The 27,655-nt window shown below is 44.2% G+C and overlaps 2 protein-coding genes across 17 annotated transcripts in view; both read right to left on the bottom strand.

Annotated features, from left to right (window-relative positions):
• The window catches only part of usta (uronyl 2-sulfotransferase a), a 48,790-nt gene extending 39,822 nt beyond the window's left edge, over nucleotides 1–8,968 (bottom strand). For 2 of the 3 annotated variants that reach the window (XM_061704900.1, XM_061704902.1), the window contains exons 1-2: nucleotides 8,806–8,968; nucleotides 8,377–8,733 (exon numbers count right to left, since the gene is read on the bottom strand). In XM_061704900.1, coding sequence (XP_061560884.1) covers nucleotides 8,377–8,677 — 301 coding nt within the window. In that variant the 5' untranslated portion in view covers nucleotides 8,678–8,733; nucleotides 8,806–8,968. Of the gene's footprint in view, nucleotides 1–8,376; nucleotides 8,737–8,805 lie in introns of all 3 variants that reach the window. The other variant, XM_061704901.1, reaches the window with a different exon arrangement.
• Nucleotides 8,969–10,520: 1,552 nt separating this feature from the next.
• sash1a (SAM and SH3 domain containing 1a) overlaps nucleotides 10,521–27,655 on the bottom strand; it is a 144,152-nt gene continuing 127,017 nt past the window's right edge. For 11 of the 14 annotated variants that reach the window (XM_061704234.1, XM_061704236.1, XM_061704235.1 and 8 more), the window contains 11 exons: nucleotides 26,690–27,636; nucleotides 24,265–24,339; nucleotides 24,043–24,186; nucleotides 21,986–22,118; nucleotides 21,285–21,454; nucleotides 20,926–21,135; nucleotides 19,975–20,125; nucleotides 19,055–19,183; nucleotides 15,205–16,172; nucleotides 13,690–13,821; nucleotides 10,521–12,971 (listed from right to left, as the gene is read on the bottom strand). In XM_061704234.1, coding sequence (XP_061560218.1) covers nucleotides 12,717–12,971; nucleotides 13,690–13,821; nucleotides 15,205–16,172; nucleotides 19,055–19,183; nucleotides 19,975–20,125; nucleotides 20,926–21,135; nucleotides 21,285–21,454; nucleotides 21,986–22,118; nucleotides 24,043–24,186; nucleotides 24,265–24,339; nucleotides 26,690–27,636 — 3,314 coding nt within the window. In that variant the 3' untranslated portion in view covers nucleotides 10,521–12,716. The remainder of the gene's footprint in view (nucleotides 12,972–13,689; nucleotides 13,822–15,204; nucleotides 16,173–19,054; nucleotides 19,184–19,974; nucleotides 20,126–20,925; nucleotides 21,136–21,284; nucleotides 21,455–21,985; nucleotides 22,119–24,042; nucleotides 24,187–24,264; nucleotides 24,340–26,689; nucleotides 27,637–27,655) is intronic. The other 3 variants (XM_061704239.1, XM_061704240.1, XM_061704248.1) reach the window with 1 other exon arrangement.

Here is a 27,655-nt window from a genome sequence, read left to right as displayed (position 1 = left end):
AGAGATTGTCTTTTATTTCGGAAAGTGCGACATAAGTAGTTCGCCTTCTTTTCAGGAGGTGCAACATCCAAATTATTTGGGTATTTTTATTGCTGTCAAATGTCAAAACAGAGACACAGAGAGCACGTAAGAGAGGAGTTTCTTTTTTTTAACGCAAGTATCTTTACTTGTACTTAAGTACAAATTGTGAGTACTTGAGCTCTCTCTGATAGTAGGAGATAAGCAGAAAATCCAACAACAACAATGGCGACACGCCATGAGACCCTACATGGCCGTCTGACTCCCACCGAGTTTTGATCTCGTGTCGACGCTCGCAGGGCTTGCGGCTTTCCCGCTCCGTGGCGGCGATAAAAACCCACGAGGGCCCAGTTCGGACTGATCCGACCAACTCTTTATTTACACACTCCGCCGGGAGCGCTCAGGCCCAAAAAAACAGCTCGGGTTCAACTCAATGGAGGGTGATGACTACAAAGTACGACGACTCGCTCCAATAGCTCTGCAATTGAGTATTACATCGTTCTCATTCTTTGCGCCTTTTCTTCAAACATGTATAACGTATTTAGAAACAAATCTCTGAATTCACTTTTCAGGTCTTTGAAGAACAACATTGAAAGTCTTTTTCATGGAGAGCGGAAACGCACCAATAGCCAGAAATGACCACAGGGTCTTTGTATCGCGGATTTTCACCTTTTGGTCTGGAACGTATCCCACAGAGAAACGGGTGTTCACTGTATGCCGATCCTTTGCAAAAACAAACAAACAAACAAACAAACAAACCCAATAATAATAACAATACTGTGCAACTTGACAGACGACATGTCAAGAGTGCTTGTTTTGGGCAAATCCCGTGGTTGCAAAGTACACGGCTTTTTTTTTTTTTTTTTTTTTTACTGGCTTTCCATTTAGAAAATGATTGACATGGATATATTTTTTTTATATATATCCATGTCAATCAGATTATTATGCCGAATCGAACGGATCGGCGGTGGAAGTTGAGCGGAAGGAGTGACAGATGGAGTAGACGAGTAGAGCGAGGAGCCGCCAGGTTGTTCTGGGACACTTCAGAACCGTAAATCCGAGCCAGAGTCTGACGCTTTTCCGAGAACGTGAAGCAATGCAGAAAAAAAAAAAAAAAAAAAACAAGTCCGAGAATGACCCTTGACTCCTTGTTAAGAAAAGGTTGCTCTTGGAAGCGTGGAGCGACCGCGTTTGTTAACGTTGGAATAACGTTGGAAGATGTCTCCTCGGAACATCTGGAAAATGTGGTTTTCTCCAGGAGGAGCAGAAAATAAACTTCAGCACATTTGTGAGTGCAAACAGAAGAACACGGCGAGGAAGGGGAAAAAAAAAAAAAGAGTTCCTAAGTGTGACAAGTGATGGCCGGATGAGGATTTTAGCACTCACCCTTACATCGAGGAGGTAACGATGTGTCAGGAAATTTTTTTGCGCGCGACACAAAGCTCAGTTTGAGAGGAAGAGAGAGGAAGCATTTTGAGACGGAGGTGCGAGCTTTGCTTTCCACGGGGAACGTCCACATTCCTTCCAGAGGGTTCAAAAATGCTCCTCGCGTCCTTCTCCCATAACAATCTGCCCGTGCGCTTTCACACCAATGGCTGTACTCCAGTACAATGCTACACGAACGGACAATATGAGTCACTCTTGCCGCAATATGATGTTTTTATGAACAAGGTGTTGAGTATTCCCTTTTTATGCTAAACGCAGTGGTTGTAGATGACCAGCGCACATTTTCAAGTTTTTTTTTGGTTTATTTTTTGCATTGAATCTGTGACTGTTGATTGAAGGAACACTAAGTGAAGCTATATATAGACTGCTACGTTAGCTTACCATGCTAGCTGTCTAAGTTTTATTAGCAGCTTCGCACGTGTTGCATTTGAGTCAATTTGAGCAAAGGAGTTACTGACTGAATATATGTAGACCGCCACGTTAGCATACTGTCCTGTTACTAGCGTATTGCATTTAAGTCCATTTGATTGCAGCGGCACTGAGCGATGATGTTGACTGCCGATTTAGCTAATCGCGCTAGCAACTGAAGTTCGACTCTTAGCCGGTATTGAGCAGGGTTTCGTGAGCAAACGTCCCTTCTTTTTCGAGTATTGTGCACATGAGTCCATTTCATTTTATATTTGACAAGACGGAGCGCCGAATAAAGACGTAGACTGCTATTTTAGCTTGGCGAGCCGGCCGCTGACCAGCGTGAACGGATCGTAGTGAAACTTCAAAAGGACAAAAAGTCAAACAAATAAATACGGATCAAAAATACTTGACAATTGTTGTACATGCCGCGGGATGCATTCTTGTCTGGCCAGTTGTTTTGGAAGCCAGTGTAAAGCTCAGAGTTCTCAGCAGTCTCAAAAGCAGCGATATTCCAATCATTCCATTGGCATCTTTCGCCTTATCCATCCTTTTTGACCTTACTTAAATTCTCTACCATAACACAAGTTTCTCCAGTTCAACTCAACTGAACCCATAGGGCACGTATGCAATATAAATCCTTCAAAGCCAGCGCCTTGTGGTTTTACCAACACGGGCGGGGCACGGCGGTTCCATCTGTATATTTAAGGCCGCTATTTTGAAAACCACTCCTTATTTCTTTGTGGTAAACTCTGCCGAAATAGAGACGGAAAGACAGCAAGGTATGGCCGCCGTGAGTGACCACCATGTAACACGCTCCGAACGACCGCCACCCTGCACGGTGACAACCCAATCAAGGGAGTAATGAACGCCTTCAGACCTTCGATGCTCAAAAAAAACAAACGGAAAGAACAGAAACGAGCGTAAACGGCGACGTGTTGCCCGTGCTGCGAGGCAGTAAACAAGAATAATGTCGAAAAGCCAAACACAGAAAAGTGACGCGAGCATGTGTGAAGGAGCTGCTATTATCGTGCTTCTAATTCGAAGCGTAAACGGAGCTGGATGGACATGAAAGGTCGGAGGAGGCCATTGAGGCGTACACTCAATTTACATGTTGTAAGCAAACACACAATTTTCTCGCAAGAACACTAGTTATCCTGGCTCTGATCTTCTAAATTATGGGCTATCTGTTTCATGCAGACATCCAGTCATGGTACCAGCCCACAGTGGCAAGACCAGCCACCCACCAGATTCTCATTCCAGTCAGCTATGATCGGAAAGCCTTGAACGCGACACGGCCTCTCCAAAAGTGTTTGGACAGATGTAGGCCGAGCGACAGAACCGTACGATTATTTTATTTCAGGGCGGGGTGAATGGTTATGTTTATCAGGCGGTTCGTTCATTAGCGAGCAGGCGACATCCTGTTTCACAGAGGACGACGAAAGATGGTCGGATTATGCCAGAATAACATTAGCCGAGATTTTCGACTCGGGGCCGACAGCGAACTTGAGCTAATTGTCCTTGGTGTCGGATTGCAACTTAATGAGCACGCTTATCGTTCAATCAATCAAACAATTATGAAAGAAACATTTTCCATCACTCCTCGTCAAGCCAATTAGCGCACAATGTCCAGTCACAGCCCGTTGACCACTGATGCATCTGGGCTTTGGCCTTAATTCTAAGCATCAATACGCATTCACTCTCTTTTCCGTGAGGGGAAAACAAACACACCACAAGGGAGTTTTAATTGCATCATTTCTGCTACTGGACGATAGCAGCTTCTTGGGCATGTTTTATCCTGGTTGCTAACGCTAACAGCAAAAAAAAAAAAAAAAAAAAATGTATTGGTCGATCCAATGATCCAATGATTATAGGACTTGACATTCACGGGTATGTAAACCGACCTCAACCGTAGTCCTGTAGCCGGCGTCACGTTGACGTCCGACTGGAGAAAGCGGGTAGAAACAAGAGGGTGGTATGTATAAGGGAGGAGTACGCTTGTTATTTTCATCCTGTCCCCCAAAGGATTTTTACGAGCCTTTTGATCGTTTTGGCATTTGGACCGGACCTGACGCCAATTAGGAACCTGTCGCTTCCATGTCGGAAATTTGGAGTCGGGAGTCTGACTGCACGGCTGACTTCCATCCACCGAAAGTCCGCTAAACTTAAAGCGTTGCTTATACTAACCTAACTGGATGGCTTTTTAAAAAAACATTTTTTAAATATCCTTCGACAGAAAGCGGGCGTAGCGGTATATGAAAAAAGGCTGGCGTGTTTTGCTCCAAAAATCACACGTACAGTAAGTGAATGCATCTACTTAGGCCAACGGGTTTTCTCAATGTGACTGTGTCATCACTGAGTATGCATACAGTGAGCAAAATAATGGTTTGATCCTCTGCTCACTTACAATGAAAAAAGGAGTCTCTAATTGTTATGGTTCCTTATTGGTTATAGTAATAGACAGATTACTCTCTATAAAATACATTTTATTCAGTCGCTCAGTCATAATCCCGACTCCCGGTTTGGCGATCAATCCAGTGATCCCGTATATTGTGGTTCATCCTTCGCGCCCCACTAATATCGCAGATTTTTTATTTTTTATTTGCTACTTACGAAAACTCACCTTGCGAAAGTACGAACAATTCCACTTGAGTTCGAATAAAACTTACTCCGTGATTGTTCCCAGAGAACAGAGATTATATATGCCTGTGAGTATTGTTATTTGCTCGGTTTGTATGTGTTGCTGCTCTGTGTGTGTTAAAGTTGCATTTGTTTGAAGGTTTCTAATTCCTGTATCAATGCTAATCATCATTACCCGTCTTTGGCATTTCACGTCATCAAAACCTGCGAAAGATGTAAAAAAATGTCAGAGTCTGGAACGGGTTACCAATCTATCAGCAACATGTTTGTTGACAACGTGACGGCTATTGGCGCCATTATTCCAAAGCGAAAGACACACAAAGTGACCGTTAAGTGCCCTCGGTCTGAAGCTCCGCGTGAGGACGCTCACCGCAAAGGTGAGGGAGCGCCTCATAGTTTACAGCAGGAACCTGTTCACGATCTTAAGGCAATCGAGACCCCAGTCGCCAAGACAAAAAAGTCAAACCCTTCACCGTAATGGACAGAAACCTTGGGAGTGCCAGCCTGCTCGAGGAGGCACATGTACAGGCAAGGTTGCCACAGTGGACAGCTCAATGACTCACAGAAGGCTCTGGAGAAAGTGCTGTGGTCAGATGAAACCAAAGTTGAGCAATTTGGCATCAATTCCATCCATTTCATTCCATCGACCCGTGTTTGGAGGAGGGGGGGAAAAAAAAACAATCGGAGTATGGGCCTCCAATAATTATTCCTCTACTCAATGTATGCGTGCACAATTTCAAGCTATCGTCCGTACCCGCCTAGTACTGGCTGACAAAACGAACTTGGAAATCTTCTTTTTATAAATAACACGGGAAGTAAACTGTTGAGTGACCGTCTGAACAAAAGCGTTTCCAGGCCAGCGACGACGCACTCACGCGACTGAGCAGTTCTTGCGCCGCACGTACCCGTCGACACAGTTTTAGGTGTCGTTTCAAAGGCTACATGCTCGTGTTCTCTGTGAAACTGGCAGTCGCGTCCAGTTCTTTTACGACTTTTGGTAAGGTGACTGGAAAGTGTAACGTTCAAAATGGCTCCTTGAAAATGTATTACGAAATTGAAAATGCTGAATGTTTCGCGTTTGCTGGCCGGCTAGCGATCCCCGAGGGAGCTCACGGAGATGTTTTGGAAGGACAGAATTGGGGAGTTGATCCTCTTTCATTGGTTTCGTCAGGAACTGTTTGAGCACGGAGTCGCAGTCAAATCAATCCCATATTTATACGGAGTTAAGTGACTAATCCAGAGGATCGGCGTCTTCGATTGAAACAACAGATTTACGATTACGATTGACATAAGCACGACGAAATTGCTTGTCCTGATGCGACACATAAAAAGGTATTTTTCCATGTTAAATGGTTTAAATCTGGTTCAAATCGGATACGAATTGATTTATTATTAAAAATAATAAATAGAATTGTTGCTACGCACACGTAGTCTATTTTAATCTCGTGGCTCATTGAATAATAACAAGGTTTCGTTTCAGAAAGTTGCCGTTGCCTCAAATCATTCACGCTGTTTGTGACACACACACGCACGCACATTGAGACATACAATGTCGTCATATTCACTGTTTCGGTTTCGGGGCGGGCGGTACGAATGTGTGCCAGAGGCGAGTTTAGACCGGCAGTGGCAATTTGGTAGACAAGCGCTGCGACACTGCGCGCGTGTTTACGGCCCGACTTCAATCAAAGCGGCTCCTCTCATTCCCTTTAAATGTGGCGCAAGCGCAGTCCCGACGGAGACGTCTTTGTGCGGAAGTGGACGTTGCGTAACCACAGCGATATTGTGCGTGAGTGGCGCATGATCACTTCTCTGGCCACAATGTGAGTGGGTATACAGAGCGAGCCTGGCGACTTCAATATGTCCGTGGAGGTCAGTGTCTGTCTGTCTGTCTGTCCGTCCGTGCCCCGATCAATTTCACCAAAATTGCGTTAGACCAGCGGTCTACCCTGCGCCAGGATTTAGACAGTCGTAAATTTAGATAGTCCGTACCAGAGAACCGAATGACTGCTTAACTGTGCACTCTTCCTTTCTAACAAAAGACAGACGTCCATACCGCCAACAGCCGGGGGTCAACAGTCAAACGCTGCATCCGCTCTCGCCCTAAAGGTCCGCTACCTTTCTCCCACTGCACGTTGAGTGACATCCTCAAACCCCGGCCTCCCCCGGTCGGGCGCAACAAAAAAGCCTCTGTTCTACCTTCCTCGCCCTCCCCGGCAAAACCAAGCCGCTATTCTCTCGCGCCGACACACACCCACATTCCCGTTCACCGACCCTCGCCTTCATCTTGGCACGCCGCGGCCAAAAGTAACACGAACCGCCAGAAGGTAAATAAATCATCTAATCACTGGATGCTCTTAAAAAGACCGCGTGGCCCCGTCCGTCACACGCATACTGTATGCTGAGTGCTTACATTTTGTAATATTTCCATTTACCGGATAGTCGAATGGATAATAAAGCCTCAGTGTAAAGGTAAAAGTGGTGCTCACATCTTAGCGGACAATTGACAGTTGCACATGCATATCAACGTACAAGTTGTACACACATCAGCCTGGAAGTGAAAGTTGCACACAAACACTATAATGGTGTAAAAATGGTCTTTTCAAACTCACGATAGCGTACAAGTCATAGATGGACGCACAACAGCGGAGAAAGAGAAGGTGAAAGTTGTGCACGTAATAGGGTAGACTCACAATCGTGGAAAAGTGATAGTTATTCACGTATATGGAAAAGTAGTACACTCACAAAAGTGGGAAAGTGGTAGTTTTACACATACTGTGCGTAAAAGCGAAAGCATGACAGTCGTAGTCACACGAGTGGAAAAGTGATAGTTGTACATGTGTATCGGTGTAAAAGTCAAACCTGCACACATAATAGTGGAAGAGTGATAGATAGCTGTGAACATATCCATGGAAAATTGATATGAAGAGCAGCAGAAAAGAAAAAAAAACATAACTGGAGACAAATAACTGTAAAAAACATATATATAGTTGTTTACTCACAATGGGGTAAAAGAGACGTTGGTACAAACATTGTGGGGTGCCGGTACCGTAGTTGTGCACACTACGATAAAGTTGAAGACATAGAACGGTGTAAAACTGAACTTTGTACACATTTGACAGTGTAAAAGGGAGAGATGTAGACCCCCCCCCCCCCCCCTACAACAGCGGAAAAGTACACGCGTATTAGTGTGTATAAACTGTAGACATGGAATCATGTCAAATAAAAGCGTGTATAGAACAGTATAAACATGAAGGTTAGTGACAATGTGAAATGTGGAGGTTGTTGACACAGAATAGGGGGGAAGTCAAAGTTTTGGACATAAAACTGTGTAAGGGTGGTACGTGCACGCACGCACGCACGCACGCACACACACACACACACACACGCGCGCACACACACCAGTGCAAAAGTGATCTTTTCACACAATATACAGCGAAAGTTGTTGACATACGATAGTGCAAGCATGATATTTGTACAATCCAAGATTTGGATCATGTCAACGCAATGCAATGTTTAGTAATGCGACGTTTTGTAGACTTATCATTGTAGTGATAAAGTCAAAGCGATTGTTCGAAAGTACAAAGTTGGAGATCTAGAACAGTGTGAAAAGTGGAAGTTGGTGACTTCTAATAGTGCAAAAGTGAGAGTTGCACGCACATGACAGTATCGAGCTGAAAGAAAGCACTGCTGCACTCACAGGAAAGCGTCAACGTCAAACTGTGGCAACGTGAGAGATTTACGCACACGGCAGAGAGTTGAGATTTGACTTATGAGCCTTTTTACGCACGGAAGGCAGGCAAGGCAGCCAGCTGAGGCCGCGGGGGGGGGGGGGGGGGGGGGAATCCAATCAAATAACGTCCTTACCGAGATATTGTCGGATGTCCAGCAGGACTTTGGGGGGTCCTCCGTTGAGCTGGTAGAAGAGCGAGGACAGGCAGAAGACGAAGAGCGCCGCCATGCAGAAGCCATAAGCTCGGAGGGGCAAGCGCCAGGGGAGCGCGGCGAGCGAGCACAACTTGTGCTGGTTGCGGTGGTCCCTGAAGTGGACGAGATGGGGGCTCTGCTGCTGTTGCTGCTGGCTGCTGTTGCTGCTGTTGCTGTTGCTGCTGCTGCTGCTGCTGCTGCTGCTGTGGTGAGGCGGACTGCCGCTGTAATTCTTCATCATCTGCTCCTCACAAGGCGCCGTGCGAACTCACCCATTTGAGAACCATCGGAAAAGTCCTACTTTGGAGGGAGGAAAAAAAATATTTACAGAAAAAAGATCTCCCCCCCCCCCCCCACCCACCCACCCACCCGTCACACGCTCCTCTCGTGCAATCCAGTCCGCTCGAGGAGGCTCCTCGCTCGGCTTGACTCGCTATGCACACTCCGGTGTGGACACTGCTTCAAGGCTCCATGCTTCTTCTCCTTCTTCTTCTAGGCCGGCTCCCCCTCCTTTCTCTCACTTTTTTTAAAGGGTGTCCGATTACTGAACGTGCAAAGAGAGAGAGAGAGAGCGAGAGAGAGAGAGAAAGAGGAGGAGGAGTACTGTCAAGTCAAAAGTTCCAACTGCCAGCATTTGAACTTTTGGTTGTGAAACAGCGCCATCAAGTGGTTTACCTAACACAAAATACAGTGAACCCCCGCATCCTCACGGTTCCGCCCCTGCGGATTCGCGGATTCCCCCCCCCCCCCCCAACCCCACACACAAATCACAAATCACATATATCGTTTTCCTTATGTGTTTAAGAAAATATGACTTTTAAAACGGAGTTTGCATGTTCTCCCCGTGCCTGCGTGGGTTTTCTCCAGGCACTCCGGTTTCCTCCCACATCCCAAAAACATGCATGCGAGGTTGATTGACAACTCTAAATTGCCCATAGGTGTGAATGAGAGCGCGAATGGTTGTTTATTTGTATGTGCCCTGCGATTGGCCGGCAACCAGTTCAGGGTGTACCCCGCCTCCTGCCCGATGATGATAGCCGGGATAGGCCGCAGCACGCCCGCGACCCGAGTGAGAAGCGGCTCAGAAAACGGATGGATAGATGGGACTTTTAATATTGTTACATTGTCTGTCTACATGGTCGATGCACCGTTTGTATTCACCTAACTGTTGCTTGAAGGGTTATAACACCACAATTATCAGTGCTTTTCATTTGCCAGTTTATGGCATTTTCCATTCAGTTTTAAGCTAGTCGAAGGCAAAGTTGTGGTGGTTTTAAAAGCTCAGTTACTACTGGACTTACCGTTTTACAAAAAACATGTTTTATTCATTTTTTTTAATACAACTATTTACTCAGGACACCCTGTAGATAGATAACTGGCAGTGTTCCACAAGGCTCTATACTAGATCAATAGGTTTTTACATTATATTCTACATAGGTGTCACAATTACTTACCGTCCTAATAGAAAACTGGTGGCATTCCACAAGGCATATTTAATTCTACAATATTTTGGGAAAGAGGCAATATATGCTTAAATATTTAAAATTTGGTATTAAATTGTCAATGTTGAAATAAAATTGTAATTTTTGAAAAATGCAAATTAGCAGGAAATTGGGCATTATTTTGTTCTGTAATATATTTAATATAAAACAGTGTATTTTTACACTTATTTCTAGTTTGGGGGAAACAGGCATAAACTAATTTGTATGGATTGAAAGTATAATTTAGTTTTCATGGGTAAAAGCGTGCCGTTGGTTATATTTTGGACTATATATTTTCATGCCTAATTATGTAAAACACTAACTAGAATGCAGTATGTGGTGAAAAAGACATTTTGCTTGAAAAGGATTTGCTGATTAAAAACAATCTCTGGTAAAATGATTGAATTTGATTGAAAAATTCACATTTGGTGGAACACTTCCTCAAACAGCACTAATGCAGCAAAAGCAAAAAACAAAAAGAAGGCTGTCAGAACGTAGCACGATTATGTTGAACAGCAACCAACCAAGAGCAACACTGTGGAGGAAAAATAAAAAAATATTTTTTTTGCATTTCAAACCATAGCAGGAGGCCAGCGTAGGGCAAGAAACTGTTTATTATTATTATGGGTGTGAATGACAAAGTTATGGACATGTTTCTTTTTTATTATTTCAATACACAAGCAAATCTGTATGGACAATCATTAAGTAGATGAAAAGCAGATAAAACAATCATTTGTACACATATGTTACAATACAAACTGTATGCAGCTCCTCACTGGCTAAAGCAATATGCATTATGCAGGAAGGTATTGCTATTCGTATAATACAGCTAATTACAGTTCATATGGAAAGGAAACGAGAAGGGGTTGAAAAAATAACTTATTTAAATATCAATTACATATATAGAATGTGCAAGGCCTGCGTAACATTTCATATATGTAATTAAAATGGCGCAAAAACAAAGTGGGGGTGATTAGGAAAAAGGCGTATTACTCCATCATTACACTTGCCGTTCGTTAAGGAGCCACCGAAACCTTCCACAAAAACAAAGTCAATGTCTCAGCTAGATTAAGTCACCCTCTAAAGTGCATTTACAGTGTCAGTATCTTGATTTTTTTTTAATGTATGTTTTAGTAAACACTTGCTGTCTCCCGTCTCCCAGAGCACCACTTGTGATTTCTTTTTTTTTTTTTGGAGGGGGGACGACGACGACGCTTCACACGTTCTCTTCACTGGGAATAAGGAAGGGGGTGAAAAAAGAGATAGCTGGCATGCTTTCACGCCAAGTGTGCCCTCACTTTATCCCTGATATTTCTTGTAGCTTTCCACTTGATGCCATTGTTTGTTAATCTGCAAATAAATGTTTGAATTATACTGACATCAGATTTCACATACAGCAGAATCTCAAAAGTTCAACACGATTCATGACTGAAGATAAAGCAGGGGCTTCGGTAAAAAAATATAATAATAAGAATACAAAATAAATAACTGGATGGTAGGTTGCAAAAAAAAAAAAAGAAATCTGCAAATAGAAGAATTCCCAAATGCTGAACTACGAATGTGCGGGGGGGACCACTCTATATTTTTCTAAATTCAAAAACATTCAAATTTAGATTTTCAAAATGATTAATTCAATAAATCACATTTGGAAAAGACAACGGTGTTTTTAAAATAAAGCTATTTAAAAAAAAAAACAAATATTTGTCAAATCACAAATTATATTCAGACCAGAATGTACATATACAAATGAAATCTTTTAAAAATTTAAATGTAAATATTTAAAACGAGACATGAAACTGCTCGAGCCCAATAAAATAAAATTAATTATATATATATATATATATATATATATAATGCCAAATGTTGTCCATTTTTCAAATCGTTTAACCTCAGGGTTATATAACTTTTGAGGTTCCACTGTGTATAAAATCCTGCTTCATTTCAAACAGCTGTCTCTCTGGATATTCTTACTAAGGTCTTATGTGTTTTTATCAGTAAAAAATAAAACAATTCGTCTTTGTGTTATTGAAATAAATTGGTAGTATTTGCCGCATTGAGGGGGGGGGGGGGGGGCCTTGCCCTGCATTTACTGTATCGACAACACGATCCACTGATCAGGCTGAGGCAAAATAACGTAGAGTCCAAAAACTTGCTCGGATATGTCGGGAATGCTGCTTGGTAATGACCCCAGCGAGACTTTCGAAACACACATGAATAAATTGAAGCTATAATACAGAAAAACAGTATTATAAAAAGTAAGCCACGTGTCACTTATTGGTGTATGGTATACATTGAGTGTGTCGTGAAGCACGGGAGAACGGGAATCACTTTGGCGGTGTAAAATACACAACGCACAAAAAGTTAGGGAGGATGACCCTAAACTGCACTATAACATTTGCAGGTGAACATCATTTCACCTTTTTGAACGCACGATCAACTGTTCATTGTGTGTGTGATGTCACCCCTACCTTTTTGTGAGTAGTGTACCTTAGAAAAAAAAAGCGACTTTTCAAAAGCAAAGCACTTGTGAAAGCGTCCATTCTACAAAATGGTGGTGTGCTATCTTCCTCAAAGGCAAAGTCTTTAGTTGAACAACTAAGGAGTGTGTCTTCGCCTCACAGCGACTGTTGCATTTTTGTTTTCTTCTTAAAAAGGTATCCTTTTAGCATCCAGGATAGACTCCGAGTTGTCGTAAACATTTTGAGAAATGGGTGCTGAAAAAGCGTCATGACAAACAAGAAGTACTCGTGTGCAGACCGCCAATACTTTTGATTAAACCTGACCGCGGCGGAGACGGGTTTAGACGTCCCAGCGCTCGGCGACCAGCCGGGCCTCGCCGACCATGCGTCGGGCGTGCCCGTGGTCGCGCACGCCCGCCTCCCAGGCGCCGCCCTCCGTCAGCGAGGCCACGCCGCTCAGCGAGTCCACGCCGGCCGCCGCCAGGGTCGACGCATACATGGGCAGGCCGATGGACACCAGCCAGTCGGAGACGGTGCTGACGTTGCCCGCCGCCGCCGGTTTCCGACACATCTCGGTCAGACCGCCGGAGGGGATCTGAGGACACAAATATCTCCATCAGGCAATGCTTTTTGATGCATTCAAATTAGCGGTTATCACGCAGTTAGATAGCTTGGTACACCTACACCCTGAAAATGCATCTTCCGTTCGGATACACCGCTGGCATGGCAGCTTTAGAGCGTCTCGTTGTTGGCCGTGAGTGCGCGCATGTCAGCGAGAAGGTGGAACAGCGAAGTAAAAGAAACGTTTTAACGTCAGATGCGACAGTCAGCATGTGGACAAGGGCTTCGGATTGGTGTGACCATTTTAGAGCGCACCGTTGTCGGATGTGAGCGCACACAAGGCGGAAAGTGAAAATTTAAATACTTCGCTGGCTATCATGTCAGTTCCCCACCTCCCTCGGTCTGCGGCCTTCTCTGTGACGTGCGCTCACTCACGGCCTACAATGAGGCGCTCTAAAGCGGCCACGCCAGCGAACTACCTGAAGGCAAGACGCATCTTTGGGTTGTAGACTTAAATAGCTAGCTAAATGCACTTCGCAATTTGAACGGAGGCGCTCAACTTCTTATATAGTGGGGGAGCTGTGACTCATGCCGGACTCCAAAGTATTTTAGCCACGCCCCCACCCGAAAAAAAAAAAAATCATTGAAACTGAAATGGTGAAAAACCGTGTAAAGCTGCATCTCCACAACGGAGTACTACATGGTTCTCAGTCTTTGCACGCAGCAGTCTCATTGTAGCTCGGCGTCCTTACAGCCATGCGGTGTTGTTTGCGCAGCTCTCGGACTCTGAGCTGGTCCATGGTGGAGGCCACCTCCTTGACGGGCTGCTGCAGGTCTTCGGAGTAGCGCTGCATCAGAGGCCGGGGGATGCCGCAGCGGCCGTGCTGGGGGATTAAGAGACACAAGACAATTGATTACTTCAGAAAACATTCCCTCATGGCAAGAAAAAGACATAGCTGTCTCTACTGTTATGAATATAAACACAATTGGTATGTTGATGAAATGACTTCCAACAGGCACTCTGGTTTTGGTTGGCAAAAAAATGGAGCGGAGGCGTGTTGAGAAAATGTTTGAAAAGATTGGAAGAGAAGGACAGCCAAAAGACAAATAAATATTCATCGCACTCTCTTAGGACGAGTTAGTCTTGGAAAGATCCCTGTAAAATGGCCAAAATAACCCTAAAATGGCAATTTCAACCAAAATGGCAGACCTCCTCTGTCCTTCTGGGTTTTTAAGACTTTTGGGTGAGTTTCCTCACGATAGACAAGGCCTACCAAACGTTGCTAAGAGAAACTGGCTCCGGGGGTTGGATTTTAGGAGCACGCCTGGCAGTGTCCAAAATGACCCGAAAATAGCCAAAGCGGTACATTTCCTCGTGTCTTTTCAAGCATGGGTTCTTGAGACTTTAATTGCGGGTCTCCCCATGAGAGACATGTCCACCAAATGAAATGTTGCCAAGCAAAACTGTGTACCTGATAAAGCGCATCAACTGCAGTGTCACATTGTGACCTTGGAGAGAGCACATCCATGAATACAGTACAAGGCTTGAACGCGTCTCCATTTATGGCGAGCAATATTATGGCCTTGCCCTCCATTTATCACCTCATCCTTTCATTCTTGTGTGTTATTTTTTTGTGGGAGGGGTGGGTTGCCTCCTCACGCCTGAGGTTTGGCAGGTGGTACAAGATTCTATAACCCTGCCTGCCTAATTTGCAATTCACCTATAAACTTGACAGTCAAAAGTTCAATGCATCAACCAAATACATTGTGGAATCACCGTATAATAAAGTGTACAGGTACATCAATAAATTTGAATATTGCAGACAAGTTTATTTCAGTACACATACATTATATAGAGTCATTAAAACCTAGGGAAAATACTTTTGAAGGCAAATTCCGGCCTAATTTCTACATTAAAAAAATCAGTTAGTTTCTTGGTTGTTTGTTACATCATATTCGACAATTTGGGGTTTTTGTAAGCTATAATCATCAAAATTATACATCTGAAAAAAATAAAAATAAGACTTTCACCGAGTGTGTGTAGTAAGTACCTCTCTATGACAAGAGTTTCACTTTTTGAATTGAACTACCTAAATAAATTAAGCTTTTGACACGATTGTACATTTTTTTTTTTTTTACATTTACCTGTAAGCGATAAAAAATAAATAAATAAATAAATAAATTGCAGATTTTCACCGATCGCAGGTGAGTGTGGAAGGTATCCCCCATCATCAATAGCAGCGTCACCGTTTTGACAGACCGCTTACCTTGTCCGAATAAGGCTCCTCGGTGAGATCGATGCCCTCGGCCTGCAGTCGTTGCTCCAGCAAGGTGAGCAGGTCGGGACTCATCTTGGAATGGGACGTCTTCCTCGTCACGGCCACCTTGCCCCCCAGGTCGGAGAGCCACGGGGGCGCCGCAGGCGCGACCGCCTCCTCCGCAGCCGACGAGGTGTCGCGGAGGCTGCTCGGCGTCTTAGCGGGAAGGGGCGGGGCGGGGCCGGGACCGGCGCCGCGCCGCGTCACGGGGCTGCTCGGCTGGGAGCGGGTGAGCGAGTGTGTCGGGGAGGGGGAGGGGGACGGCGAAGAGGGCACGGAGAGCGGGGAGTGGCAGACCCCGTTGGCGAGTCTTTCTCTGGACTTCTTGGCGGGAACGGGAGGCGGTACCGGCGGCTTTTTGGCGTGAGTCCGTATGACTCTCTCACCGTTTGCGTTGGACTCGGGGGGAGTCGGGGCTTGGGTTGCGGGACGAGGAGGTCTCAACGGCAGCTGCGAGGGCACAGGTGGTCTGTTCTCTCTTGGTTTCGGACTCACTGGTGGAGTTGCAGTACGAGCTTGCGAACGTTCCTCTTTTAAAACCTTTACGGGGATACCGGCGTCCAAACTGGGCTCTTTCTTAGAGAGTTCAACCTCCACATTGTCATCGTTCCTCTGCTCCCAGTACAGATCTCCTAGGGAGTGGGAGCGTTTCCACGATCCGGCGGGTTGGAACGATTCATCCAGGTCCTCGCAGCTACGACTGGCCGGGATGGGGGAACGTCTTTGGGCTTTGCGGCGCCCCAGTAGGTTGAAGCCCTTCAGGGAGGTCTTGCTGAACAAGTTTTTGGAGAACTTGGAGCGCTGGTTCTTGGCATTCTGCTGCAAGGCCTCACTGGAGATGGTCATGGGAAGGGTGGCATAATCCGGAGACTGGCCCGCGGAAGAGCGACCGCAGCGGGAGGCCTTCTTGCTCTTGCCTGCAAAAATAAAAAGTGTCACTCATTTCTTGGAAGACAACTTCATTACTGTATACTGTAATGGCCCCGCAAATAGGGCGCGAGTCCTGCCGCCAATAGCGAAAATCTGCGCGTCACTTTTTATTGGCGCTCATTTTATATTAGACAGAGCTTAGGCGCCTGCTTGTGTGATTTCAGACAGAGCACAGTAACAGTTTTTCGGCGAATAACTGAGAATAGGTTCGCAAGTAGCGAATTGTGCATCATTATTTAGCTAGATTAGCTGAGAGTTGTTCTGTACTTCACACAAATGTTGTTAGAGGGCATCGAGCACGGTAGAATGAAAAGCGAAAGCAACTTACCGTCTTGTCCTTGCGTTTACAAAGCATGATGGGTGAAACGGGGCCAAAGAAGGTTTTAATGGGATGGACAGAGAGAAGTTCAACAGATGGAATGCCATGAAATGTCTCAGCGGCAACCCAAAAAATTTAGAAATATTGTATTACTCAAATATAAGTAGTAAAATTACGACAAACTAAAATGTCAATGTTCAACGATCGGGTATCAAAAGCGATGACGGCATCTTATCGAAAAGTGAATTTCAGTTTGACATTGCTTGGAACCGAGTTGGAATATCAATTTAGCATATGTAAATTAACATTAGTCAACATCCAGCTATCAATATTTTGGATTACAGACAAAACATGATTGTCTTGAACAATGGCTTTACCTTTATAGAATATACATTTATAGAATTGTGATATCCCTGACATATACTATAGATGTGACACTGTGGAACAATGAACCTGGAAACGAACATGCAGAAAATGCAGAATGTTTACTAAATAAGCAGAATGTTTGTGAACAGTTCAAAGGCGTGAAAAGGAAAACGAGAGGCAAAACATAAAAAGCAAGCAGCACCATCTTTATTGTTTTTTTGGCGGGGGGCAGGGGTGGGCGCGGGGGCTGGTCAGGACATTTTTTTTTTTCTTTCTTACTTTTAATTCCACAACTGCAATCTCTATTGTGGCACACAATGACCCTGACCAACCTGCACCCACACACATCAAGTGAAGGCCACTATTGAAACTGAAAACCGGCAATCAGGAAGGAAAGTGGTTTTTGACAGAGCAGTGATTTATGGGTTATGGACATGTTAAAAATATGCGGGAGAAAGAAGACATACAGGGAGCTTGAGCACTCTTGAAAATTAACATCACAAAGTAATGGAAAAGCTTAATAAATCAGATTTTCCTTTAGTTGCAAAAAAAATATTTCCATCAGGTTTAGGCACATCATGCAAGACTGTTGTTGTGCAGTACAGTCTCTATGAAACGAAGCCAATCAGCACTGCAGACATCTGAATAATGTCACGCTACTCTGCTAACTTTTCTGAACACTTAGCAGAAATATTCATAATCATCCTCTTTGTACACTGTCATCAATGTGGAATCCACGGGCGGGGTCTGAGCCGGGAATCCTTCGATTGGCAGTGAGTTTGTTCTCATGAGAACACTTGTTGTGCGCATTGGGGAGGCTCTCTCCCTTTGGCCATGCGCTCCCAGCACTGTGGGGTAGACTAGGCTTAGCGGTCTGGGGCCGGGATCCTTCCCGGTTACATGCGAACTTCGGTACTGATGGTACAGAAGGCCTACAAGGACGGAAAGAGTGATGAAGAGAGGAAAAGAAGAGAGGGAAAAGTATGTAATGAGCGTGGTTCTCCAGAGCAGGGGATCCCAATCTGTGGCTCGGGGGACAAAATGGGTCCCGCGAGAGTTTCTATTGGGCCGCTCATTGTCCAGGGAAAATGACGACATGCATTTTATGTGTCATGTACAGTGTATGTCGATACTATGAAGTTGTTTTCTTTATGTTTGTGAATTATATGATTAAAAAAATAAATAAATAAAAAACAAAGTGGTAAAAAAAATTAAGTCTTAGCATCATGAGAAAAAGAAAATATGTTGCAATTTTCTGACAAAACAGTTTGACTATTCCCCTCAAAAAGTGAAAAATTTCCAGGAAAAAAAAAAAAAATACAAGCCAAATATCTAAATGTTTCCACAAACAGTTACGTGACTAGGAAAGAAATTAAAAGAAAAAAAGTTAATTGACAGTCATCAGACAAAAACTAAATATTAAAAAAGTAAAGTAATAAGTTAAGAATTCTTCTAAGAAAAATATGTAATTCACAGTCATAATGTGAAACTGTATAAATAATATGCAAATAAAGTTGTAATTTCATGAGGAAATGTTTTCCCCCCACATTTAAAAAAATATATAATTTACACAGTCACCAAAAAAAAAAAAAAAAAAAAAAAAAAAGAAAAACAATTTTCTGAGAAAAAGTATATAACAATTGTCATAGAATAGAATTGCTGAGATTCAATATGTTCTTTATTGAAAAGTCATAAGACTACGGACTGAACTGGTTGGGATGAAACGCGAGTACTCGCAGAAAAGCCACGCGCGCACGCACGCACCGGGAGGCCATGCAAGTTCGACATAGGAAGGCCGAAGCCCAGACTCAAACCTCCAACCTCAGAAGTGTGAGGCAGATATGCTAACCATTTGCTGCTGGAAAGTCGTGTGATGAGGGGGGGGGGAAATATAATATATGTTGCGTTCACGTACAGTACATGTCAATGTTATGTCAATGGATGAAATACAGCATTTTAAAAAATTTGACAATTTTGTTTTTGAGCTGAAAACGTTTGGGAAAGCCCGCTCTGGAGTGACAAAGGCAGGAGACAGCAGAATCGAGTGAGAGCTTACAATAAGCAAAAGAAGCTGGCTGATTATCAGGCACCATTCGAGAGGATTATGATGGGTGGCGTTAGAATGCAGAAGCGTGAAGCCATGGAGTGACAAATCAAACCGAATTCCAGTCAAGCCATTATTACCGTTCTCCAAGTTCTCGTTGCTCTCATAGCAACCGGAGTCCCGCGGGGAGTCGCCGACCAGACCCCGACCCTCGGACAGCAGCTTCTCCTGGGAGCCCGACAGGCCGCTGCGCTCCGGGTCGCTGCTGCCTGGATATTCAGAAAATTAAATGTATTCAGCCTTTGAACTTTAAATAGTGGCCCAACCACTTAAAGACCCTGTCAAGTGAATTCCGAGATTTGTTTCTATATACATTATACGTTTGAAGATAAATGCTAAAAATGTGCAAAGACTGAGAACTATGTAGCATCAGCTGTCATCTGGCGCAATTGGGATTTGCCATTAACTAGCTAGCGAGCTCTACAACCTGAAAATGCTTCTTCCCTTTGGATAGTCTGCTGATGTGGCCATTTTAGAGCGCCTCGTTGTTGGCTGTGAGAGCGCACACATCATGCAGAGAAAGACAGAAGTTCGAGGGGGGCGAAAATTCAAAACAAACAACAAAAAGTCCGACTTGACAGCAAGCATGCGGACAGGGGCTTTGCACTGGCGTGGCAACTTAAGAGTGCCTCGTTGTAGCGGCACGGAAAAGCCTTGCAATGACCCAGTGGGATATATTCCAACCGCCGGAGGCTCTAAGTGGATATATTTTAGCGGATCAAACATGTAGTTGTATGTAGGCATAAAAAAGATGTTCGACGAAGTAGCATCTATTTGTCATAGTGGTAGTTGATTGACAGTTGAGTGGGGCTAGTTTCAACAGACATGTCCACGACATTTGAGAGTGGAGAGAACTGACTGATTTTTCACGATTTTGAAGCCTCATTTAAAGAAAAATGACATCTATTTGCTTTTCTTCTTCATGAAAAATTGAATTGAATTGAGTTGAGCGCTCAACCATCCAAAATGTGAGCCAATGGCGTGATTCCGCATTCCTTACTGTCGTATTCCTGCAGCAGCTCCACGGCCGTGAGCAACACCGCTCGGTGTTGGGGGTCGTTGATGTTCAGCTCGTCCAGGTCCTCCTCTTCCAGCAGCTTGAACGTGTCGAGGTCTTCGTAGCCGTTGAACAGGAACGTGGGCATGTGCTCCTGCGTGCCGGAAACGGAACAGAAGAGTTACGAGACGCTGGCTATTTAGCTTTAAAATCATGCACAAAAGTTATTTTATAATTATTTGTGTTTCCAACTTGCATGTACTGTATTCAAAGCTGGAGCTAACGTAAATGCGGACGCCGTCTTGAAAACGTTTATGTTGTAGGCTGGCAATGCAAGTTATCACATGGCAGCTGTACAAATGTGCGAAACAGCACGAGGTGTGAAGTAACAAGTCTCTAGTTGGGACAAAAGGAGTCGAGTGGGAACAGAGAGGGGAACCGAAGCAAAAATGCGCACATACAAGGGTGGAGGCTCACAAAAACACACACGCATACATGTAATCGGTTTGATATGTGAGAGGATGCAGGGAAAAAACTGTTTAAAATGAAATCTGCTTCTGCTTTGTGAAGAATGAACTGGAATTTTCAAGTGTGTCCGCTTGTGTGTGCAGTGATTAAACAAACAGCCTGCAAAGCACATTAACGCCAGGATGGTTAGTGGGCTTGGCTCACCTTTCCCAGCACCCTGAAAGTTTGGACGGACGATGGAAGTGAAATGTGGTCGTGACTGAGTGGGTGTCAATGTTTATGTGAAAAACTGCACTTTGTAGTCTGTAATTTCCTTCGCTAAATTTAGTGCCACTTGTCTGTAATTTCTGTCAGTGTGTCCGAAACAATGTTTTCTTTTATGATATGCTCCTGTGACCCATTTGAGGACGCGGCAACGACGCCGTGTCAAATATTTGGGAACACTAGTTGGCCTTGGTGGGGTTCAGGACGCGGTTGTATTCCCACCTTGAGGTTGACGCGTTCCAACAGCTCCTCCACGGACGTCGGCTTGGGCGGTCGGCCTTTCCTCCGCCGCCGCGCCGGCCGTTTCGGCTTCTCCTCTTCCTCGCACAGCACGTCCACGTAGATGAACTTGAAGGTGCCCACCTTGTTGTTGAGGAGGCCCATCCAGGTGCCCATGGGCGGCTTGCTGATGATGTCGATCACGTCGCCACGCTGCAGGATGAGAATGCCGTCACAACCGCGGTCATCACGGGGTATATACATAAATACTCGAGTTGAATTCAACACATTTGATACTACATTGAGTACTGTTTAAAACCCACTGGACACCATGCATACGAGTCTTCGTGGGGCGTTTTCACCTTCAGTTTGAGGGAATCTGAGTCGTAGGGGCTCGGCGTGAAGTCCGTGTGCACCCGCGCGCGGCCGCAGAACGGTCCTCGGTAAGGCGGCTCCTCGTCGTCGCCGTCCTCCGACTTGACGCTTTCTCTGTTGCTGGCTGACGAGTCGGTGGTGCTCACGGTCTGACCACCTGCGCACAAACACGGAATTATATGCCATTGTATAAATATACTCAATGTCAGTCAGCCATTCCATAAACATCAAGTGGTTTTTTGAGTCAAGAAGAAAATGCGTTTCGGTATAAATCCTTGGAAAAACCGAGTTATCGAGTGTGAGTTTTTAAAGGAGCTCCTAACATTTCACCCTTTCAGACTCCTCTTCCCTCTATAATCATAACCATAATGTTTGCCAGTGTGCCTGCATTTTCCTAACAACTTCATGCTGGTCAAACTTAGAGGCAGAGTTAAGTCCGAGTTTGGACAAGAGTAGGTGTTTGATCACACAAATGTGACAGGAACGACAGGTTGAAGTAATGGGACAAAACCACGTGAGAGGTCAGGACGTTCGGGAAAGTTCCACACGCAAGGAAAAACATAAATGCTGCGAGCGCTCTCTTGTGGATGGTTTGAGGCACCCGTCTTTTTTCCCCCTTAAAAAGACAACATTTTATCGAATGTGGTAGGTTAAAATAAAAACTCTAACTTGATCAGAAATAACTCACTCATTGAACTTTGTCCGCTCAGTGAACTACGGAGACTTTCCACTGAGCCTCCTGCCTTGAGTTTTGGCTTCTCCAGGGAGTCGCTGTCAGGCTGAAGGGACTGCGGAGAACCAGGTGTTCCATCCGGACTGGACTGGACGTTAGAAGGTAGGTTGAGACGTGGAAGAAGAAGGGAAAATGGGCACTAATTAAAATGTGGTTAAAAAAAAAAAAAAATCATATTTGGATTCAAATATGCAAATATTGTTTCCACAATCATTTTAATAACAAAAAAAGCAACCTACTAGTGATGTACAGACTTAATTCTTAAATATTTTGTGATGCTTTTGTAGGCAAATGTGTTAAATGGTAATCCATTGCTCTGCCAACTGCAATACCAGACATTGTTACAATGACTCTTTACATTGCTAAAAATTATTTTGTGAAAACTCAAGTTTACTTTACATTGTCTCATAAAACATCTACATATAATATACCATTAACTATTACTTTGTAATTTGACATTTAAGGAAAAAACAATGTCTAAAAAAATACTGAAAATTATTTCATTGGCCCTTAAAAGTTATTTACCATGAAATGCTTGTGATTTGTATTAAAAACAATTGACATCCCTGCAATAATACAGCAAGCCAAAAACAAACAAAACAGGGGTTTGTTTCACTGGTGCACTAGGGGGCAGTGTGGCCTATAAAACAACTTCTGTTTAGTCATTTTGATGACGTATCTATCTATCATCCATCCATCCCACCACCCACCCACCCACCCATCTCTCTCTCTCTCTCTCTCTCTCTCTCTCTCTCTATATATATATATATATATATATCTATATATATATATAGATGTATATCTATCTATATATCTATATATATATATATATATATATATATATATATGTTTTTTTTTTAACAAGCAACAGCTACAAGACAAATGTGGGTCACGGTGTTGCGATGAGACCACGGCAATGGCCAGATGCGCTGGCCGCTGGTGGAGTGGATGGTAAACAGACAGTGAAAATCCGGCCAGAATAAGCATTACTGTACACACACACACACACACACACACACGTTCTCACTATGGCCCTTGAGCCCAAGGGAGACTTGCATCACTCGAGTGGGCTCAGCGACGCACACGCCCAATAGAACCGGACCCCGCGGGGACAATCCCCAGCGTTTCCGAGCTCTGTTTATTCTGTAACCAACACAAACACTCCCACCCACACACACGTTGTGGGCTAATGATGTGGCTAACACTGAACTACATCCTGGAAATGTTTGAAAAGAACAGGGGGACTTTATTTCTTTATAACTATGCTTGGCTGCTCTGTATTTTGGACATTAAAAAGACAACATGGATAACTTGGGATTCAACCAAATAAATATCAAGTGTAAAGTTGTTTAGAACCCTAGGGGCAAGATGACACAAAAAGTTTGCTTATTTTGCTTATTCTTTTGTATTTTGAGTGCATGTATCCCCTTTCAAGAAGGAATAATTGCTAATAGCAAAGGGTAATAAGTCAGTCAAGGTTCTCTGATTTGTTTTGTACTCACAACAAAAGTTACTTGTATTACTTTTTTTGCACTTACTCGACTTTCAACTATCCTAAAACATTACCAGTACAGTATTTAAAGAGGTGTACAAACACCCTAAATAGGATCAAGAATAGAAAAAAAAAATTCTTAATTTATATATTTTGGTGTTTTTCAATGGCAGTCTTCAGTTTTCCCCTTCATGATATTAATGATACAACACAATATATAATGATATAATTAAATAAAACATTGTAAATGTAACTATTTTATACAAATGTACCATATTTTATTCATTTTAATAAATCATCGGCTAATGAAATGAATTTAAAATAAACAAATAAAATGCATTATCATTTTATAAAGTCAACTATTTTACCAATACATCAACTTTCTTTTTTTAACCTCATCTACAAATGACTTTGGCCCATCAATCCTTTTCAAAAAGGACAAAAGTTAAGGGACAAAAGCGCGTCTGGCCCTGGTCTACATGTGTACAGCACCACAGTTAAGTAAATGTGCACATCTAACCTGTTCGGACAAAGAACTGCTGTACTTCTTGGACATGCGTTTCCTCATGGTCTCCTTGACCGACTTGACCTTCTTGCCCAGCGAGATCCGAGAAGTCGTGGGAGACTTGACCACCTCTCTGTATATGGCCTCCTGTTCTTTATTCTGTCGGAAGAACAATACAGAATGATGCTTGAGAGCCAGTTGGGTGTGTCCTTTACATTCTGGCTGTTGAACACTTACATGGGCCTCTGAGCCTGTGTTGAGCACGTGGAGGGATCGGTTGGACAAGTCAAAGCCACCGAAGCTGCACGTTCTCTGCGCAAGGGGCACAGACAAAAGAGAGTCAGCCACACTTTAACAGCTCATCCGCACCGGACGATGAGATTGAAGGCACTGCGATTCATGCGTGATACTGATCATGGTTGCTTCACATGAGGGGGACACGATGTCATATGAGATACGCCCAACGGAGGACATGAAGGAGCACACATCATCTGCTTTTTTTCCCCCTCAAAATTTCCAAGTGAATGAGCTTCTTCTTTTTTTTTTTTTTTTTTTGAATGGAACCCAAAAAAGCGTAAAAACATTGGATCCAACATGTGGCTCGGAGTGGAGTCTCTTGATGTGGCCACATAAAACGCTTCAAGGACCGAATGCACATTTAGGGCGCCCTCGGCTGGTGAAGCCTGGATTGTGACGCATGCAGAAAGGGGCTTAGGGATGCCAACACACGTACACAACACAGAGCCAAATATGTGTTAGCTTTAGCACAAACATTCAGTTGTTTCTGATGTGGGGAAGTCTCTTGGTAGACATTAATGGGAAACTATGAAATGAAAGGAAAACAGGGAGATCCAGTATTATTGTTTATCTGTTTTTTGTTTGTTTTTTTAATGGATCATCCCAAAGCTATGAGGACACACACGTGCACATCAAAGTTCGACTTCTAAAATTACCCCTACTTAATCTCAGGACAAACCCCAGCATGAAGATCCCTCAAAAGCAATACGGGGTTCTTGCGCATTTAGCGTCCACAGCTGCAGGCCACATTGCAGTTTTCCCAGCGAAGGGTTTTTGCAGAACAAACACGTTTGAAGCAACGTCCAAGAATAATGCGATGGCGATGCTCGATGGAATGGACATGCACCCAGGATAAAAATAAAAAATAAATAAAAAAGTATTTTGGAGATAATTACAAGGAAAGAAAAACATCCCCAAAAAATTAAATGGAGGCACGGGCCCCCTAAAAAAAAAAAAAAAAAAAAAAAAAAAACAAAAAAAAAAAAAATCAACAGAAAAAAGTGGAGTCCAAAAAGTTGTTTGGATGAAAACGACCTCACTGGTACACGATAGGATTCAGGTAGCATCGAAGCTGCAGGATAGCGGCACCTCACTCTTAACACGTCCATTTACCAAAACCTGCACTGCGCTAACTGTTAAGATCACTGAGTTGTTCAAATTCCGGTTAAAAAGACATTGCTTTACTACTGAAGTGCAGCTACACTATAACTCTCATCAACCGGTGTGTCAGAATCAGACATTTACACAGAAAACCTATAAAAACACTACCATGATCCTTTCATATTGAGCTATAAAGCTTTGAAGCAAAAAGACAATTAACCTAAACTTCAAAGGAAATTATTATGCTCAAGTCAAGACATACAGTGGAACCTCTAAAGTCAATGAATATGGAAAATGAAATTCAAGAAGAACATGAGTAAAAAGCCACCTGTCCAAAAATCTGTCATGTGTAAAGGGAAACGTATGCATATCGTCAAAGTGTACCTCACGAGATCAAAAGACGAACTCAGCGCAAAGTTACGTTAGGAAAGCGTACAATGTCCGCTTGCGAATCGACACCGCGTGTTAACAAGCGTCACTTTATATCAAGTTAAGGCAGTGAATCACTTTTGCATTGCCTGTCATTTTTTTGTTCAAGTTTATGTCGATTGTCTTTTACCTTTTTAATATCAACATTGTTTGAAAGTTTATATAGATTTTTATATACATTTCTATGAAAGTTCTGAGTGTAAAACTGTTAGCTAAATATTTTCTTGATGACAATACCACAAACAAGGAACTCATCTCTGAAAGTGGTACAAATCGAATGCAAGGTCCGCTCTGTGTTTTGTTATTAACAATGGGTTCTGCTTAACCATGCCAACATGTTGCCCAAAACACTGAAGATAGTAATGATTACAGCAGGTATTTTTCGTATGGGGGGGGGGGGGTGATTTAGATGCCACAAGATGGCGGCCAATCACTACTTTTCCATTAGTTACAGCTATAGCCTGTCTCAATGAAGCTCCTCTTCTTCCTTCAACATAGCCCTATGGCACAAATAAGCCACAAGATGGATAGGTTCCCCAAAAATAATCATTGAGTAGCAAATCGCAAATATGTAGTTTTTTGTATGGGGAAATTTTGAAATCTGAACAAGACCAGCATGCCAGAATAAATTGTTTTCAACCTAAGAGGTTCCACTGTATTCCATAACAATCCACAAGCTTCGAAAACCAACACTGATGATATTTCATGGGAACGTTACAGACTATGGATCATCAGGTTCCTGCTAGCTCGAACTAAAAGCTATTCTGCAGCTTTGACGTACACCGAGTCCTGCTCACACGAGGCGGCCGACTCGAACCTCACGGTCTGAACTCACAGACTTCTGCTGGATGCGTAAGAGCACGCGCTTGGTGCAGCGGTCCACGCTGGCCGCCCACTTTCCGGCCGCCTCGCGGTCCTCCTCCAACAGACAGCGCCGCTCAGCTCGGCTGAGGGTGACCGGGCGGACCAGCTGGGCCCAGTTGAGGTGACCGTACAGGCTCCGCTCTACCACGTAGGTGATGTTCAGCTCACTGACTGCGCTGCGACCCCGCAGCCGGCGCGAGGGGAACACCCAGCTCCCTCCCACGCCGAAACCTTTTGATTTGGCTACGTCGCTGCGGGCGGGGGATGACGGGGTGAAGCACACGGGGGAGGACGGGGTCTTGGTGCTGCGCGAACGCTGGTACAGAAGGTGTTTGGTGGAGTACGAGTAGTTGGGGTCGGGCTTTCTGTGCGTCCAGCCGCCACGGTGCCGGTTGGCAGTGTGATATTTTGGGCTGCCTTGATAGAGGTCATCGTCCAAGGGGACGAGGCGGCGGGATTGGGCTTTGGGGCGGGGTTTGGTGAGGCCGTAAAAGGCGTACAGGGCCTCGTTGTTACTTACCCCGTGGGAGATGGAGCTCAGCGCCTTCCGCATCTCGCCGTCGTCGGTCGTGGAGCGTGACAGCTTTCCTTCGTCGTCCAATCCGCAGCCATCCAGCTCAGAGAAGGAGGAGCCGCTATCTCCGACGCCGGAGCCCGAGCCGACCGGGGTTCTCCTGGGCGGGCGGATGAGGCCGTGGGTACTGGAGGACTTGTTGAAGGTCTTCACCAGACGGTGCCCGGACCAGGTGTCCAAGCTGCTGGAGGACGGGGAGGTGGTCAGGCTGTCGGTGTCTCCATCCACAGAGAGCTGATCCTGGCGGAGGGAGAACTCCTGAGGCAACGAGTGCTTCTTCAGGACCCCCGTGTACAATGCTGTGTTGTCGTCACAACTGGGTACTGACTCTACATTTAGGAAATCTGAAAGAATAAAAGAAGA

The sequence above is a fragment of the Phycodurus eques genome, chromosome 18, assembly GCF_024500275.1.
Source record: "Phycodurus eques isolate BA_2022a chromosome 18, UOR_Pequ_1.1, whole genome shotgun sequence".
NCBI classification, from domain to species: Eukaryota; Metazoa; Chordata; class Actinopteri; order Syngnathiformes; family Syngnathidae; genus Phycodurus; species Phycodurus eques.
The sequence above is the reverse complement of the archived record's forward strand: the minus strand, read 5'-3'. Positions and strand labels throughout refer to the sequence as shown.